Source organism: Oncorhynchus clarkii, chromosome 27, assembly GCF_045791955.1.
Source record: "Oncorhynchus clarkii lewisi isolate Uvic-CL-2024 chromosome 27, UVic_Ocla_1.0, whole genome shotgun sequence".
NCBI classification, from domain to species: domain Eukaryota; kingdom Metazoa; phylum Chordata; class Actinopteri; order Salmoniformes; family Salmonidae; genus Oncorhynchus; species Oncorhynchus clarkii.
In genome coordinates, this window is record NC_092173.1 from 3351729 (window position 1) to 3368921 (window position 17193).

Sequence of the window (17193 nt, forward strand, 5' to 3'; positions counted from 1 at the left end):
TGACCATTGCTTGTGTTTCTTGGCCCAAGCAAGTCTCTTCTTCTTATTGGTGTCCTTTAATAGTGGTTTCTTTGCAGCAATTCGACCATGAAGGCCTGATTCACGCAGTCTCCTCTGCAATTTCTGAGCCTGGTAACTCTAATGAACTTATCCTCTGTATTTTCTGCATTGACTGATCTTCATGTCTTAAAGTAATGATGGACTGTCACTTCTCTTTGCTTATTTGAGCTGTTCTTGCCATAATATGGACTTGGTATTTTACCAAATATGGCTATCTTCTGTATACCACCCCTACCTTGTCACAACACAACTGATTGGCTCAAATGCATTAAGAAGGAAAGAAATTCCACAAATGTAATTTTCACAAGGCACACCTGTCAATTGTAGTGCATTCCAGGTGACTATCTCATGAAGCTGGTTGAGAGAATGCCAAAGTGTGCAAAGCTGTCATCAAGGCAAAGGGTGACTACTTTGAAGAATCTAAAATATTTTTGTTTAACACTTTTTTGGTTACTACATAATTCCATGTGTTATTTCGTAGTTTTGATGTCTTCACTATTATTCTACAATGTAGAAAATAGTACAAATAAAGAAAAACCCTTGAATGAGGAGGTGTGCTTCCAAACTTTTGAATGGTACTGCATGTATAATGGTTTTTATAGACGGTATGGACATATTCATAGAGAACGTGTTTACAGCAGTTCTTATATAGGTGTTCCTAATGTTTTGGACACTTAGACTCAGTATACATATGAAGTGGGTAAAACAGTATTTAAGTATTAAAGTGATCAGTGTTCAATGACTCTATGTAAATAGGGCAGCTGTCTAAGGATCAGGGCAGGGTACTGGGTGTAGGCTGGTTAGGGGTGACAGTTTAACAGTCTGATGGCCTGGAGAGAGAAGCTGTTGTCTTTGGTTCCCAGATTTGATGCACCTGTACTGTCTCTGTCTTCTAGATGGTAGCGGGGTGGACAGGCCATAGCTCGGGTGACTGAGGTCTTTGATGGTCTTCTTGGCCTATCTTTGCCCCCAGGTGCTGTAGATGTCCTGGAGGGTAGGCAGTGTGCCCCAGTGATGTGTTGGGTTGACCTTAGCACCCTCTGGAGAGCACTGAGGATGCGGGTGGTGCAGCTGCCCTACCAGGTGGTGATACAGCCCAGAATGTTCTTGATGGTGCATCTGTAGAAGTCTTAGGGGCCAAGCTGTATTTCTTCAGCCTCCTGAGGTTGAAGAGGTGCTATTGTGCCTTCTTCACCATGCTGTCGGTGTGGAGGGACCATTTCATGTCCTCAGTGATGTGCACGCCAAGGAACTTGAATCTTTTGACCCTCTCAACTGGGGGAATGCTCTCTCTGCTTTCTCCTACAGTCCACGATCAGCTCCTTCATTTTGTTGACGTTGAGGGAGAGGTTATTTTCCTGGCACCACTCCACCAGGGCTCTCACCTTCTCGCTGTAGGCTGTCTAGTTGTTGTTGGTAATCAGTCCTATCACTTTTGTGCTGTCAGCAAACTTGATGATTGAGTTGGCAATGTGAGTGGCCAATCAGTCATGAGTCAGGAAGTCTAGGACCCAGTTGCACAGGGCGAGGTTCAGACCCAGGGCCCTGAGCTTAGTGATGCGCTTCGGAGGGCACTATGGTTTTGAATACTCAGCTGTAGCCAATGAACAGCATTCTTACATAGGTATTTATTTTGTCCAGGTGGGATAGGGCAGTGTGCAGTGCAATGGCGATTGCGTCGTCCATGGGTCTGTTGGGGCGGTATGCAAATTGTAGTGGGTCTAGGGTGTCGGGTAAAGTGGAGGTGATATGATCCTTAACTAGCCTCTCAAAGCACTTCATGATGACAGAATTCAGTGCTACTGTCACACCCTGACCATAGTTTGCTTTGTATGTTTCTATGTTTTGTTTGGTCAGGGTGTGATCTGAGTGGGCATTCTATGTTACATGTCTAGTTTGTCTATTTCTATGTTTGGCCTGATATGGTTCTCAATCAGAGGCAGGTGTTAGTCATTGTCTCTGATTGGGAAACATATTTAGGTAGCCTGTTTGGTGTTGGGTTTTGTGGGTGATTGTTCCTGTCTCTGTGTTTGCACCCGATAGGACTGGTTAGGTTTTCGCACATTTATTGTTTTGTTAGTTTATTCATGTATAGTTCCTTTATTAAAGAACATGAATAACCACCACACTGCATTTTGGTCCGCCTCTCCTTCACTTCAAGAAAACTGTTACAGCTACGTGGCGATAGTCATTTTGTTCAGTTACTTTTGCTTTCTTGGGTACAGGAACAATGGTGGACATCTTGAAGCAAGTGGGGACAACAGACTGGGATATGGAGAGATTGAATATGTCCGTAAACACTCCAGCCAGCTGGTCTGCACATGGTCTGAGGATGCGTCTTGGGATGCCGCCTGGACCGGCAGCCTTGCGAGGGTTAACGCCTAAATGACTTACTCACTTCGGCCATGGAGAATGAGAGCACACAGTCCTCGTGAGAAGCAGTTTGATGTTGTTTTCCTTAAAGCAGGCAAAGAAGGTGTTTTGCTTGTCTGGCTGGCTTTTCTTTTATAATCAGTGATTGTCTGGAGTCCCTGCCACATATGTCATGTCTGAGACGTTGAACTGCGACTCCACTTTGTACCTTGAATGTCGTTTTGCCTCTTTGCCTTACGGAGGGCATAGCTGGTCTGTTTGTACACGTCCATGTTCCCAGTTGCCTTGCTATGGTTAAATGCGGTGGTTTGCGCTTTCAGTTTTGCGCAAGTGTTGCCATCTATAAACGTTTTTTAGTTTGGATAAGTTCTAATCGAACAAAGTCACTGAGGCCGTGTATACGTCGGTACTATTTCCCGGAACATTTCCCAGTCCGTGTAATCAAAACAATCTTGAAGGATATATTCCGATTGGTCAGACCAACGTTGAATAATCCTTACCACAGGTGCTTCCTGCTTAAATTTTTGCCTATGGTTGGAGAAGAGCAGAATGGAGGTGTGATATGATTTGCCGAAGGGAGGGTAGAGGAGGGCCTTGTAGTCGTCCCGGAAGGGAGAGTAGCAATGATCCAGAGTCCTCGATGTTCGTATAGCACAATAGACGTGTTGATAGAATTTCTGTAGCATTTTCCTCAGATTTCCTTTATTAATCCATGATGCTGAAATTGTGAAATGTCTACGCGGCTGCCTAACGAATTGATGATAGGCTTTCTGTGGTGCCATGGCACGTAGCCATTTGCTTTGCTTTAGCTAATGTATAAATGTTTATTGGGAGGCCAATTGGCTGTCATTTTGTCATGTTAGACAGCTGGCTGGCAGGAATAATGTAATGACTTGTAATTAAAGTTGGACATTCAAACATTGATGATTGTAAAATACATTTTTGATGCAACAGCATACTAATCAGCTTCACTACCAAAATATTTTTGGGAATAAAAACTGTCCTGTATAGCCTATCTCCCAGCTGGGATAGAAAGTTGTATGCAGTCTATTAATCCGAAATTATAGTCAGTCCACCCTCAAAACACTTGCTTACTAGGGATTGTTTTATTATGCAGTATTTCCTACTATCTACAGCTAGGCTATATACAGTGCCTTGCGAAAGTATTCGGCCCCCTTGAACTTTGCGACCTTTTGCCACATTTCAGGCTTCAAACATAAAGTGTTTAAAACTGTATAAAACTGTATTTTTTTGTGAAGAATCAACAACAAGTGGGACACAATCATGAAGTGGAAAGACATTTATTGGATATTTCAAACTTTTTTAACAAATCAAAAACTGAAAAATTGGCCGTGCAAAATTATTCAGCCCCCTTAAGTTAATACTTTGTAGCGCCACTTTTTGCTGCGATTACAGCTGTAAGTCGCTTGGGGTATGTCTCTATCAGTTTTGCACATCGAGAGACTGAATTTTTTTCCCATTCCTCCCTGCAAAACAGCTCGAGCTCAGTGAGGTTGGATGGAGAGCATTTGTGAACAGCAGTTTTCAGTTCTTTCCACAGATTCTCGATTGGATTCAGGTCTGGACTTTGACTTGGCCATTCTAACACCTGGATATGTTTATTTTTGAACCATTCCATTGTAGATTTTGCTTTATGTTTTGGATCATTGTCTTGTTGGAAGACAAATCTCCGTCCCAGTCTCAGGTCTTTTGCAGACTCCATCAGGTTTTCTTCCAGAATGGTCCTGTATTTGGCTCCATCCATCTTCCCATCAATTTTAACCATCTTCCCTTTCCCTGCTGAAGAAAAGCAGGCCCAAACCATGATGCTGCCACCACCATGTTTGACAGTGGGGATGGTGTGGTCAGGGTGATGAGCTGTGTTGCTTTTACGGCAAACATAACGTTTTGCATTGTTGCCAAAAAGTTCAATTTTGGTTTCATCTGACCAGAGCACCTTCTTCCACATGTTTGGTGTGTCTCCCAGGTGGCTTGTGGCAAACTTTAAACAACACTTTTTATGGATATCTTTAAGAAATGGCTTTCTTCTTGCCACTCTTCCATAAAGGCCAGATTTGTGCAATATACGACTGATTGTTGTCCTATGGACAGAGTCTCCCACCTCAGCTGTAGATCTCTGCAGTTCATCCAGAGTGATCATGGGCCTCTTGGCTGCATCTCTGATCAGTCTTCTCCTTGTATGAGCTGAAAGTTTAGAGGGACGGCCAGGTCTTGGTAGATTTGCAGTGGGCTGATACTCCTTCCATTTCAATATTAGCGCTTGCACAGTGCTCCTTGGGATGTTTAAAGCTTGGGAAATCTTTTTGTATCCAAATCCGGCTTTAAACTTCTTCACAACAGTATCTCGGACCTGCCTGGTGTGTTCCTTGTTCTTCATGATGCTCTCTGATGCTTTAACGGACCTCTGAGACTATCACAGTGCAGGTGCATTTATACGGAGACTTGATTACACACAGGTTGATTGTATTTATCATCATTAGTCATTTAGGTCAACATTGGATCATTCAGAGATCCTCACTGAACTTCTGGAGAGAGTTTGCTGCACTGAAAGTAAAGGGGCTGAATAATTTTGCACGCCCAATTTTTCAGTTTTTGATTTGTTAAAAAAGTTTGAAATATCCAATAAATGTCGTTCCACTTCATGATTGTGTCCCACTTGTTGTTGATTCTTCACAAAAAAATACAGTTTTATATCTTTATGTTTGAAGCCTGAAATGTGGCAAAAGGTCGCAAAGTTCAAGGGGGCCGAATACTTTCGCAAGGCACTGTACTGTATGTAGCTCCTAATTAACTGCTGTTTATAAACCTTTATTAAAATGACACATCAAATAGCCTAACAATGAGGAAAAAAGGAGTCGGCTTTAGGATAAATTCAGCCACTATTTATTGTTGAACTCAACAGGTTTCAAGGTAAGTTAAATCAAGTCAAATTAAATCTTCTCTGGTCTCCTGAAGTCCTCCTTCCTGCTTTTCTGTTTTTGTGCTTGCCTCTTTCTTTTTTTGTATCTTGAGGCCTATAGTAGCTACAGTATGCGACAGCATCGCCTTGCGTTTTTCTGTGGGCAAATGTTTTCATCAGGGCCTTGTAGGTCCAGGTTGCCTGGACTGCCTATACTGAGTATTGCCAACCAAGACAGTCGTTACTGAGACATTGTGCATTATTTGTCCATTGCACGCGCTGCACACATTTTAAACTTAGTCTTGAATGATGCATGCTAAGATACACAATTCAAATGCAAGTTCACCAGTACGAGCAAAATCGCAATCTGCTTTTTTTTTGTTCAAGCCTTCAAGAAGTGTCGTCAGCTAAAGATGTTCGTCTGTTTGCATCGGCCGATTTATTGGCTGTTCACTATCCAGACGACTTGTACCCAGAGCTTCCTATACAGTTTGTCATTTCTTTCTGTAGCATGTTGAGGCTGGCAATTATGATAGGCTCAAAGATGTTGCAGAACTGCTGTATTTGAAGCAGCACTCTCTTCTGCCCAGTTTCCCTGATGTTGCTACGGCAATCAGGCTGTTTTTAATCATCCCTGTAACTGTCGCTTCTGCGGAGAAGCCTTCATTAGAAATGTACATAAAACCCCATGCCATTACACACAAATATGTAACCTTCATTTCGACATATAGACTACTGGCCTAACTGTTACATGTTATATGCAAGGTGTTGACATACATATGGGATTAAGAACAACATTGTAGCGAATTCAAAAGGGCACCACGAAAGGGACTGGTGCATGCAACTCCATTTCTCTTCGCAGTCAGTAATGGTAACAAGAGAGTTAACTTCATTCGGTGTCCTGACAATGCACCATGGCCGTTAGAATGGTATTATTTTGGGGATACCGTGTGTGCGTGTGTGTGTGTGTGTGTGCAGTACAGTGACGCCTGTTAAATATGTATTTACTCATAACATGATGCAGCCATCACCATGCTTGAAGAGTAGTACCCCCCCCCCCCCTCCATACACACACAGCCCACCCATCTCTACCTATGTATTTAACCATCCAAGTCAGTGTGGTTCCTCCCTCTGAAAAGACCCTATCTCTGGTGCAACCTCTTCCAGGTCCTAATACTTATAATAATATGGGTAGTATGTGCTAAAAGAGCAAGGATTTTCTTGTTACTAAAGCCAATTCTAAGGTATAGTTTCAGGTCATCTAATTAAGGTATTTTAATGGTGGCGCACACAGCAACAGGGAGCCATTCTCAAAATAAAATGTTGGGTTTATTCTCAAAATATTGTCCCTTTATTCTCGAGATATTGGCACTTTAGTTTTGAAATATTGTCACTTTATTCACGCTATTTTATTTAGACTATTTCAGGTTTTTAAAGTACTATCCGTGCCCCACAAAAAAATCCAAGTATTCTTTTTTTTAAATTCACTTCGCCCTAATACTCTTACGTACAGGTAGTGTGTCAACCTCTGGCTCGTTCTTTATGCTGTTCTGTTCTCGTTTGCCTGGAAATACTGTGTGGAAATACGGGAGTAAGTATGCCTTAAAAGTTATTTGTAATAAATATAATTTATTTAGGATAACATTTTATACAGAACTCTATCTTGTTTAAAACACAATTGTAAAACATAACTTAATACTGAATTTAAAATGGATTCAATTGAGATTTTGTGGCACTGGCCTACACACAATACCTCATTATGTTTTTAGAAATGTTTCCAAAATACATTAAAAATGAAAAGCTGAAATGTGAATTGAGTCATGTATTCAACCCCTTTCTTATTTTTTATTTTTTTAAACCTTTATTTAACTCAGCAAGTCAGTTAAGAACAAATTCTTATTTACAATGACAGCCTACCCAGGGAACAGTGGGTTAACTGCCTTGTTCAAGGACAGAGCAACAGATTTGTACCTTGTCCGCTCAGGGATTCGATCCAGCAACCTTTCGGTTACTGGCCACACGATTTAACCTTATGGCAAGCCTAATAAGTCACATAATAATGTGCATGTACTCACTTTGTATGCAATAATAGTGTTTAACATGACTTTTTAATTACTATCTCATCTCTGTACCCCACACATACAATTATATGTAAGGTCCCTCATTCGAGCAGGGAATTTGAAACACAGATTCAACAACGAAGACCAGGGAGGTTTTCCAATGCCTCACAAAGAAGGGTACTTATTGGGGATAAAAAAAAACAGATATTGAATATCCCTTTGAGCATGGTGTGTCACGCCCTGATCTGTTTTTCACCTGTCCTTGTATTTTGTCTCCACCACCCTCCAGGTGTCACCCATCTTCCCCATTATCCACTGTGTATTTACAGTGGGGCAAAAAAGTATTTAGTCAGCCACCAATTGTGCAAGTTCTACCACTTAAAAAGATGAGAGAGGCCTGTAATTTTCATCATAGGTACACTTCAACTATGACAGACAAAATTAGAAGAAAAAAATCCAGAAAATCACATTGTAGGATTTTTAATGAATTTATTAGCAAATTATGGTGGAAAATAAGCTTTTCTACAGACACTGCCAAAAAATTGTCAAAGAAGGAACTTTATGTCCTGAATAAAAAGAGTACAGGTTTGACTTCAATCGGCTTGAAAATCTATGGCAAGACTTGAAAATAGCTATCTAGCAATGATCAACAACCAACTTGACAGAGCATGAAGATTTTTTTTCAAGAATAATGTGCAAATATTGTACAATCCAGGTGTGCAACGCTCTTAGAGACTGACCCAGAAAGACTCACCACTGTAATCACTGCCAAAGGTGATTCTAACATTTCTGTATTTCATTCTCAGTAAATTTGCTAAAATAAAATTAAAACACGTGTTCCCTTTGTCATTATTGGATATTGTTTGTAGATTGGTGATTAAAAAAAAGCAATTTAATCCATTTTGAATTCAGGCTGTAACACAAGAATGTAGAATAAGTCAAGGGCGTGAATACTTTCTGAAGGCACTGTATATGCTCCTCCTACTAAACTCTGTGGTGCAGTAGACAGCAGCCTTCAGCAAGTTGTTTCTACCCTGCTGATGCGGATGTAACTGTTGTCCCAACTGATGTGCGATGGCAGAAACACGTTTAACCTCGAAGTGCTCTAAGTTTAATCTCGAAGTGACAGAATACCCTATACATTAAAGGAGTATGCTCTGTGTCTCTACTCCTCTTTTGACTTCCCATGACAACATCCAATTCAGGGGAGAGAAAATAATAGAATAGGTTCACCCACAGGTCAACTTAGAGGGACATCATTATGTTTGCTTACATGATTCTTGTCTGTTTTTGTTTCTAGGCATATGGCAAAACTCAGAGAACTTCACGGATTGGAGATACTCCACTCCTGTATGAAGCTGATCACATGAGTCTTTCCAACCGACCCCAAAAAAGGCTCCCAGTCTTTTTATATCCCTTTCTTGTGCGTGAAAACAAAGTTCACATATGCCATTTGGAAATGACACCTTTCATTCAGCATATCACGCTTAACATATCCCGAGGCAGACATTTTTTTAAGTAGCTGTTTCTTAAGCCTTTTTTTTAAATTGTAGCACGGTTTTATATTCCCAAGTACCCCCCTGTGTTCTGTTGTGTATTATGACAGGTTGCCCAAGGACAATGTAGCTAAGCCTCACACAGGGTTTTTAATTTTCTGTTATGAAACACTAACTCGTAAATTTAAAAGTTCCTCCCTACCAGCTGGCATAATATTTCATACGTAAAGTTTAGATGATGTTCAGATAGCTAAGCAGAGTGCACGCAAAAAGTCATTATTTTTAATTGGATTTAGTTGTTCTTTGCATTTTGTACACAAACAAGGTCATAAACATTAGCAAAGTGTTCAGTTACGCCAAGTTGGCTCGTTCACCCTCTGAATGGCACACATACTGTACACAATCCATGTCTCAATTGTCTCCAGGCTTAAAAATCCTACTTTAACATGTCTCCTCCCCTTCATCTACACTGATTGAAGTGGATTGAACAGGTGCCATCAATAAGGGATCATAGCTTTCACCTGGATTCACCTGCTCAGTCTGTCTTGGAAATAGCAGGTGTTCCTAATGTTTTGTACACTCAGTGAACATCACTCAGCCATTTCCTAACATACAGTGGGGTTCAAAATGATTGGCACCTTGATAAAGAGGAGCAAAAAATACTTTATAAAATAAATAATACAAATACTGAGCTATTTTGTATTCTCAATTTAAACACATATTGAGAATATTATTTTATACAAATACAATTGCTCAGAGAAAGATTTTGTTTAACATGTAATATTTGTATTCTCAAACAGATAGGGGAGAACATTGTCACCGCTAAGTTTAGTATTTAGTCATTTTTATTATAAATTGAGAATAGAATATGCTTCTAAACGTTATTGTGGATGCTACCATGATAACGGATAATATTGAATGAATTGTGGGTAATGACGAGTGAGAAAGTTACAGAGGCACAAACATCATACACCCAAGTCATGCTAACCTCTCACCATTACCAATAATAGGGAGGTTAGCATGTCTTGGCCGTATTCATTTAGTGTCTCTGTAACTTTATCACTCATCAATGCCACAATACATTATTTACCATTCATTTCTATTGGGCACAAAATAATCTGAAACACAACCAAAACAAACTGCAAATGCATCCAACAAGTTTGTAGTCACAAGCTTGATGTAGTCATTGCGTGCTAGGAATACCCGACCGAGTACTAAACTTTTAACTACTTTGACAACAGGGGTGCCAATTATTTTGACCCTTATGCTTTTGAGAGAAAAAATATTACTTGTTAAACAAACTGTCTTTATCTGAGCAATTGTATTCGTGTAAAATAAAATTATTTTCTCATCTATGTCAAGGGTGCCTATCTTTTTGGAGGTGACTGTATATTAATCATGTGTGGAAATGGCTGATATGCTCACATTTGACATTGATTTTAAAGAGCATTATCATACTGGATGTGTTTGGGGAAAATGGATTAGGATGATAGCGTATATTCCTGTGGTTTAGGGCTGTTCATGTGATTATAAACCCTGGCACAGGGTAAACAGCTTGAGGATATATATTCTATCTATGGCATGGAGGACCCCCTGCTCTAAATGGATCATTACACTGCATGCTTGTTAACAGCTTTGCATCACTGCCAATCATGTAAAGATTACAACCATGAGTTTAATTAAAAGGGCAATGTGTGTGTGTGTGTCTGCTTGTGTGTGTGTGTGTCTGCTTTTGTGTGTGTGTGTGTGTCTCGCTCTCTCTTTAATAATGCCATCTTAGAAATGGAGCAACAGTAGGGAAAAGGATCCCTATTAACATATCAGCCCCACGATGACTGAAAAGAGAGGAGACCTGGAGCTTGTTTACAGTACATGTCACCGAAATCTAATCCATGTATCAAAATGAAATGAGCCGAGGACAAAGCTCTCCGTATGTGATCACACTGGCTGTATATCTACAAAACTACAGCTCCCACCTGTGTTGGATTAATAGCAAGCAGGGTTTGCAAGCAACACTTTTATTTCGAAGAATATTCACCTGTTCTGGTATAAACAGGATGAGCAGTCATTTCTATTTAATGCTATTTGTTTTCATTCTCACAGGTACGTATTTGCTTTTTTGTGTGCCTTTATATGATATATGTATGATTGATGATATGTTGGTGGGCTCCTGCTGCTTGCTGCTTGTGGTTTTCCCTGCAAGGCAATGATGTTAAGCAAAAGATATTGGTTAATAGTTCATGGTAATGGCTAAAGAGTGATTTTCACTGCAGCTTTTGTTCTGAGGCTACTAATAGGTTAACAGTAGACTAGTGTCCTTATTGGCAGATGAATCATGATATTGTCTCTGTTAAGGCTGGAATAATTGCTAGTTAATTGCGACAGTATACAACACATTCGGGAATTAGAGTGCATTCCAAATTAGTTTCTTATTAAAAACGTGACATAGTAATGAATATTGATCTGTTTGGGTCGACTTAATGAACCCAAGCTGGATATTTCGCCATGCATGATTAAACATTTCTGCATTATGTTGATTGATATTAACCATCTTCATAGTAAATTATTTCCAATTCGTGACATCCAAAAGACGATTGACTCAGATTTATCTCCTTGTAGTGCAAGCTGAAAATGGAGACCTGCAAGGTTATCCCTATCCGTCACCGCCAGCAGCAGCAGAAGTTCCAGTCTCAATAGAGTCTGTGTCTAAAGAGCACAACAACAAAGGTCATGGTGGAGCAGTAACAATGCCCACAGAGAATAGCCACCTCCAGACTGTGGCTATAAGTGCATCCCCAGGGACAGATTTGTTCCATACGCCACATGAAAGGCACAATTTCACGAACGCCACAACTGCTGAAGATGCAATTGCTGCTTCATCAACTGGAGGCTTTGTTTGGAAAGAGGGCTCCGATTTACCTATGCCAGCTGAGGCCACTGAAACAAATCTCACATTGATCTCTAATTATGAAGCTGGATTTGAATCGATGAAGAATGGCACCGTGATGCCTGTGGCTCATTTGTCCAAAGGCGTGGAGGAAGAGAAAGAGAAAGCATCAGAATTGCCGCTTCACTCTCTACTTGTTAACAGGAATCCAAGAATCGCTGAGTCTATCACTCTTATGTCCACACGACGGAGGCTGGGAGTACCTATGGTGACTGCCACTCGTCCTCACATAATTGATAACTGGGCCAGGTCAAATGACAATGAGGAAAAACGAGGCCAAGACGCAGATGAAAATGGGATTTTGGAATTGGAAAGAAACCAGTATCCATTGAGTGAGTCAGAATCCATCTTGCATGACAGAAAGGAAGTTTCTTTGACTACGGAGCGCGTGATGACAAACATGTGTTTGAATTGCCTGCAAGAAAAAAGGCCATCGTCAACAGAAAAAATGGCTGTTCTGTCTGCGTTTTTCGACCGAGGCAGCTCACTCAGTCTTGGAGGAAATGGAAATATGCTTACTGTAAACTCCAGTCACCACAAGGCCTCAATGCCGAGCTCATTTGAAGCGACAACAAAGAAACAAGAGGACAGAACAGTAGTATTTGATGGTGCCAAAACATCCAAAAAGAGCACATTTGATTTCTCTGTAAATCTTTTGGATGGGCTAGATTATGAGTTCATACCACCCCTTTCCTCATTAAACTCTGAAATGAATCTCAGTAAAACCATGTTGAATGATTCATTTGCTAGTACATCTTTCTCAAACCCGGGAACGATTGAAGTCAAGGCAAACACAACCAGAACAGTGTTTCTTACTTCAAAGGTGGAAAATATGACAGTTTTCAGATTGAGTGATATTAGCAAATCTTTTGATAAAAGGTTGTTATCAACAACCAGCATGCCTTATCCTTCAACTTCAGAGATCTTTCACACTTTATTATTATCATTGAGAGACAAAGAAGAAAAGATATCTGGGAAGACTGTGAATCTCAGAAACCAGTCAAAATTGGTTTCTCAAATCCAAGATAATTCATCTGTAAAACTACAAAACATATCCTCCAGTTTACTTCATAGTTTTCTTGGCAATCACACATTGGCAGGTGTTGACATTACAAATAAGGACACAGAGTTTAGTTTAGAAGATGGGGGAGGGGAAGAGCGGGAGCATGCTGTTGGACAAGTTATGACAATTCCTCTCACCAATGCTCCATCTCCTTCTGTCCATGTTCTCTCTGACCAGAACATTGAAAACAGTGGGATTAATGACTCCAACAGTGGGGTTAATGACCCCATCAGTGGGGCTAATGACCCCAACAATGGATCAATGATAAGTGGTATGCTAGACTCGTTTAATTCTCTCTTTAGCCAAGCTCGTGAAATAATCACATCAAAAAGCCACACCACTGACCACATTGACGAATCAGCCTTGCCTATGAGAATGCCATCAATCGAAAGCCAAAGTGCAACAACATCCTTCCGCTCTACGAGGCAGACCACGGCAGCTGTCAAAGTTCCTCCTGCCTCTCAGGCTCTGACAGGGAGTGCGAAATCTTTGATGTCTGTGTTGAGTACCACTGGCCACCTGCCAGCACAGCCCAGTGTTCTGTTCAAAGAGCAGCAGCCTATGAGCCTCCTGCCAGAAGTCCCTAACATGCAACGTGCATCTGTAACTATGATGAGAACATTGTCCAAAAAGCCATATTCTAAGAGTGCCGACAATGCAAACGGTATCGATAAACGGACTGCGCCTCCAGTTGTTTTGTCACAGACAGTGAAGCCAAGTGCTAAAGTAAATGCTCAGTTGCCCAGAACAACAGAGAAAGGACTCACGTTTTCCGCAAAGCGTATTTCTGAAACCACAAGTAAGTTAGACATTTATGTGTCCGCCATGATGACGACAACAACACACGTCGATGTGAAAAGGTCAACCGAACAAAGACTTGCCGTAGGTCGCGGTGACATCAAGTCGAGTGGTGACACCTTTCGAATCTCTGCAGACAGTGCTGGGAACCTTGAACCACCTAAAGAATTGAAAAATGTGAACATACCAAAGCTGAAAAACAACAGAGGACAGGAGTCTGACTTCTCTCAGCCTCAAGGTTCTCTTGAGGAGGTGACAGAAATGACAATGGACAAGAGCAGCACTGTTCACCATGGGATAATGAAAACCACAGAAAGGCTGGCTGGAGAGGAAAAACGCACTTCTCCAAACATGTCTCCCTCCCATCTTTTAATGAAACTGTTGGGAGAAACGGCAAGAGACATTCATCGGGCTGAAAATCTCTCTGAATCGCTGGAAGAAGAAAACAAGTCATTCTCCAGCCAAGCGCCAAGTCATAAAATGCCAGTGCAGACTGTGATAACCCCAAGCCAGACACTATCACGAATGGTATCTTTTAATAAGAAGCCACATATTGTGTCTAAACCACAGCAATTCTCTACCCATAGGGTCACGCTTACAAAATATGCCGATGCGTCGACAAAACATAAGCAAAGCAATCAGCAAAGGCACTCAACAAAAGGTAAAAAACAAGTATCTATGACGACTTTCTCGCGGAGCACAGGCCCTCCAAATCAAATCAGAAATGTGAATGGAACATTTGACGTCTCTCCAGAGAGTGTGAAATCAACATTTTCTACACCTGACAGTGTTGGAAATCTGTTTTCACTTACCGCTGCAAAATCGTTAATCCCAGTTGGGCAGTCAACTATTCCGCCTAATATTGCAGCAAAGACATCTGCTTCCCACACATCAGTAATTCAACATGTTTCAGCTCAAAAGCATCACATAAGCATTTCGACATCAACAACATCAGGAAACTCAGTCTCTCAGTCCATAACTGTTGGAAAACATCTACAGCGTGTAGGACCGGCGACACCTCTCTTTGACATTGTTAAAGAGGACGTCATGACCTCTGACATCACTGAGGCATTAAAGGGGAGCCACCTTGTTCCCCTCTTACCGCCTCGTCCGTATAATGACACATCGACTAGTCCACCCACCGACAATTACTCGCCCACAGGGCCACTTACCGCCAGCCTGGCTTTGCATCATCGCCAAGGGCAATCTTCTTCTGAGATAATGCCTTTCGGCGCTCCATCTCAAAGCCAATGGGACTCGTTTACAGATTCGGAGGAGAAAGAGGAACGGCATTCAAATGCCTCACATGCTTCTGCCGATAACGAGCAAATAAGCCCTTCAGAGGCTCCAATAGTGCATGAAGTGAAAAGTGAGCATTCTGGGTTTAGCACAGGGGCGGCGCCGTTCGCTGCCGATAGTTCAGCTGCCACCAGCCACATTAACTTAACTCAATCACGACCTGATGAGACCATGGGATTGAGGGCCAAGGAACCCGCCCTGCCACGTGCACTACTGCAACAGACCACTAATGGGGTCGGGAATGACCATGCTTTGTCTGGAGTAAGTCCAGCGCATGAGTCTGGTAGAAAGCTCCTGGGGTCTGGGAGTGGGTCAGATCCATTGGCCTTGCACCAGAGAATTGGGTTATCATCCCCTGATCTCCTCACTGGGTAATTATCACAGGATATTTCATTTAATTAACAAAATAATGTATTATGATATTAAAAAGTGCATTCTAATATTAACATTCAACATTAGTTAGTCAAGTTATTTGAATTGAATTGGATAGGCTAACTTAACTATACCTATGCGACTACACAGTAATATCAATCTTTTTTTAAACATGGATTTGCATCACAAGTGCTTTTTTAAATCATCAGTTTCATGTTTGTTCTAATCTGTTTTCAGATTAGCGGTCATTTCCGACGATATTTGTGCCACTGGAAACTACACGGCCGAGATGAACTTGAACCTGGAGCGCGACGTTCTGCCCGGAGACTTGGTCCCGGCTCTGGGGATTCTCCAGGTGGTCATCAACCTGAAAACCAACAACAGCCAGGTGAACCTAGAGATAAAGTCCTGCTGTCTCTCGCCCACTGTTCAGCTTGATGACATCAACATAACCTGTTATGTGTTTTCCAGGTAGGTGTTCATATTGTTGTGTTTCATATACGGAATATCTCCAACAGCTCCAGAATGGGACTAAACTGTCAATGCTGACTAACATTCCAATCAAGTCAAATAATGTCCTGGAATCAAATCAATCCCGCTTGATCCAGGTTAGCAGGCATGTGTTGAATGTTGGAATATTTTTGTTCGCCGTATATAGACGGCACCGCCCAAGGCTTGCTTGCTGATGGTCTTATCGCCGTTAATTAAGCAGCATTTCTGGGATGGATGGCAAATGAAACATTTAGAGAGCGCAGAGCGGAAAAAAAAACAGGAAAAAAAAACTAATGTCTACCAACAGTAAATAAACTCTTTAGCTGTGGACCACCACCACTGCCTATATCTGAACAGGGACGTTTTATTTACTTGGAAAAGTGTCTTTTTAATCCCCCAGTTAGGATGGGGATTGAAGGACAGCGAAACATGTCTCCTTACGGTCAGGTTTGCTCCCAGACCAATCTGAACTCCGCTTATGTCGGCTGAGTAGCCTATCATTTCCAAAGATCCATCTTTTAAGTCTGATAAATCCCTGAATTAGTGCTGAATATGCTTTTATCAAATGACTTGTCTTAAGATCATATCGCATAAACACATCCTCATAACAGTTTTAGGAGAGGGGGCATTTATGCAGACTCATAACCTCAAATGGCAAGGCCTTCATGATCAATATGAACAGGAAGTCAATGATAACCACCAACTCCATTGTTCCACTCTTCTTTACTTTGTGTTGACTTGCGGTTGTCGGAAACATTTGGGACCTTTGCTATTTGAATTACACTCACTATCAAATTCACTTCAAAACAAAGTTCGTTGTCGTTCCTATCACATGTCCTGTGAACGTTTTTATGCTTCTGTCGACCGATACTCAACCCCCCCTCTCAGTCCCACAGTTGTTGTGATTTGTTGTGTGAACTTCCAGGTTACCGCTGAACCCGCGAGGAATCAGGCTGTTACCCAGCATCCTGTCAAAGCGCGCCAGCTTCACCATCAGTCTCTTCCAGATGATTAATTACTCCATGGCATACCTACACTGCGATCTGAGCATCTGCCTCAGGAACCATACCGAGTGTGAGAGGGTGAGACTGGGATGCTAGTAGTAAGGGCGAGGCAATTTTATCGCGTTCACCGATCAGTTAAGGAAGAGGTGGGGAGTATGGGATGTAGGAGAGGGGAAGTTGTGTGGGTTAGACTACGGTTCGGGCACACAGGTCTGAATGCCACATTGTGGATGATGGGGAGACATGAAACAGGTCTGTGTGATGAGTGTTCAGTGGGGGAAATGGGAGAGCATGTGTTGATATTTTGTG

At 41.6% G+C, this 17193-nt stretch overlaps 1 protein-coding gene across 1 annotated transcript in view; it reads left to right on the forward strand.

The window, feature by feature from the left end:
- Positions 1–10263, forward strand: part of LOC139385840 (tetratricopeptide repeat domain 12) — a 39644-nt gene extending 29381 nt beyond the window's left edge. The window contains exon 21 of the mRNA XM_071131089.1: positions 8714–10263. Within this exon, the coding sequence (XP_070987190.1) occupies positions 8714–8783 (70 nt within the window). The 3' untranslated portion in view covers positions 8784–10263. The remainder of the gene's footprint in view (positions 1–8713) is intronic.
- Positions 10264–17193: the final 6930 nt, after the last annotated feature.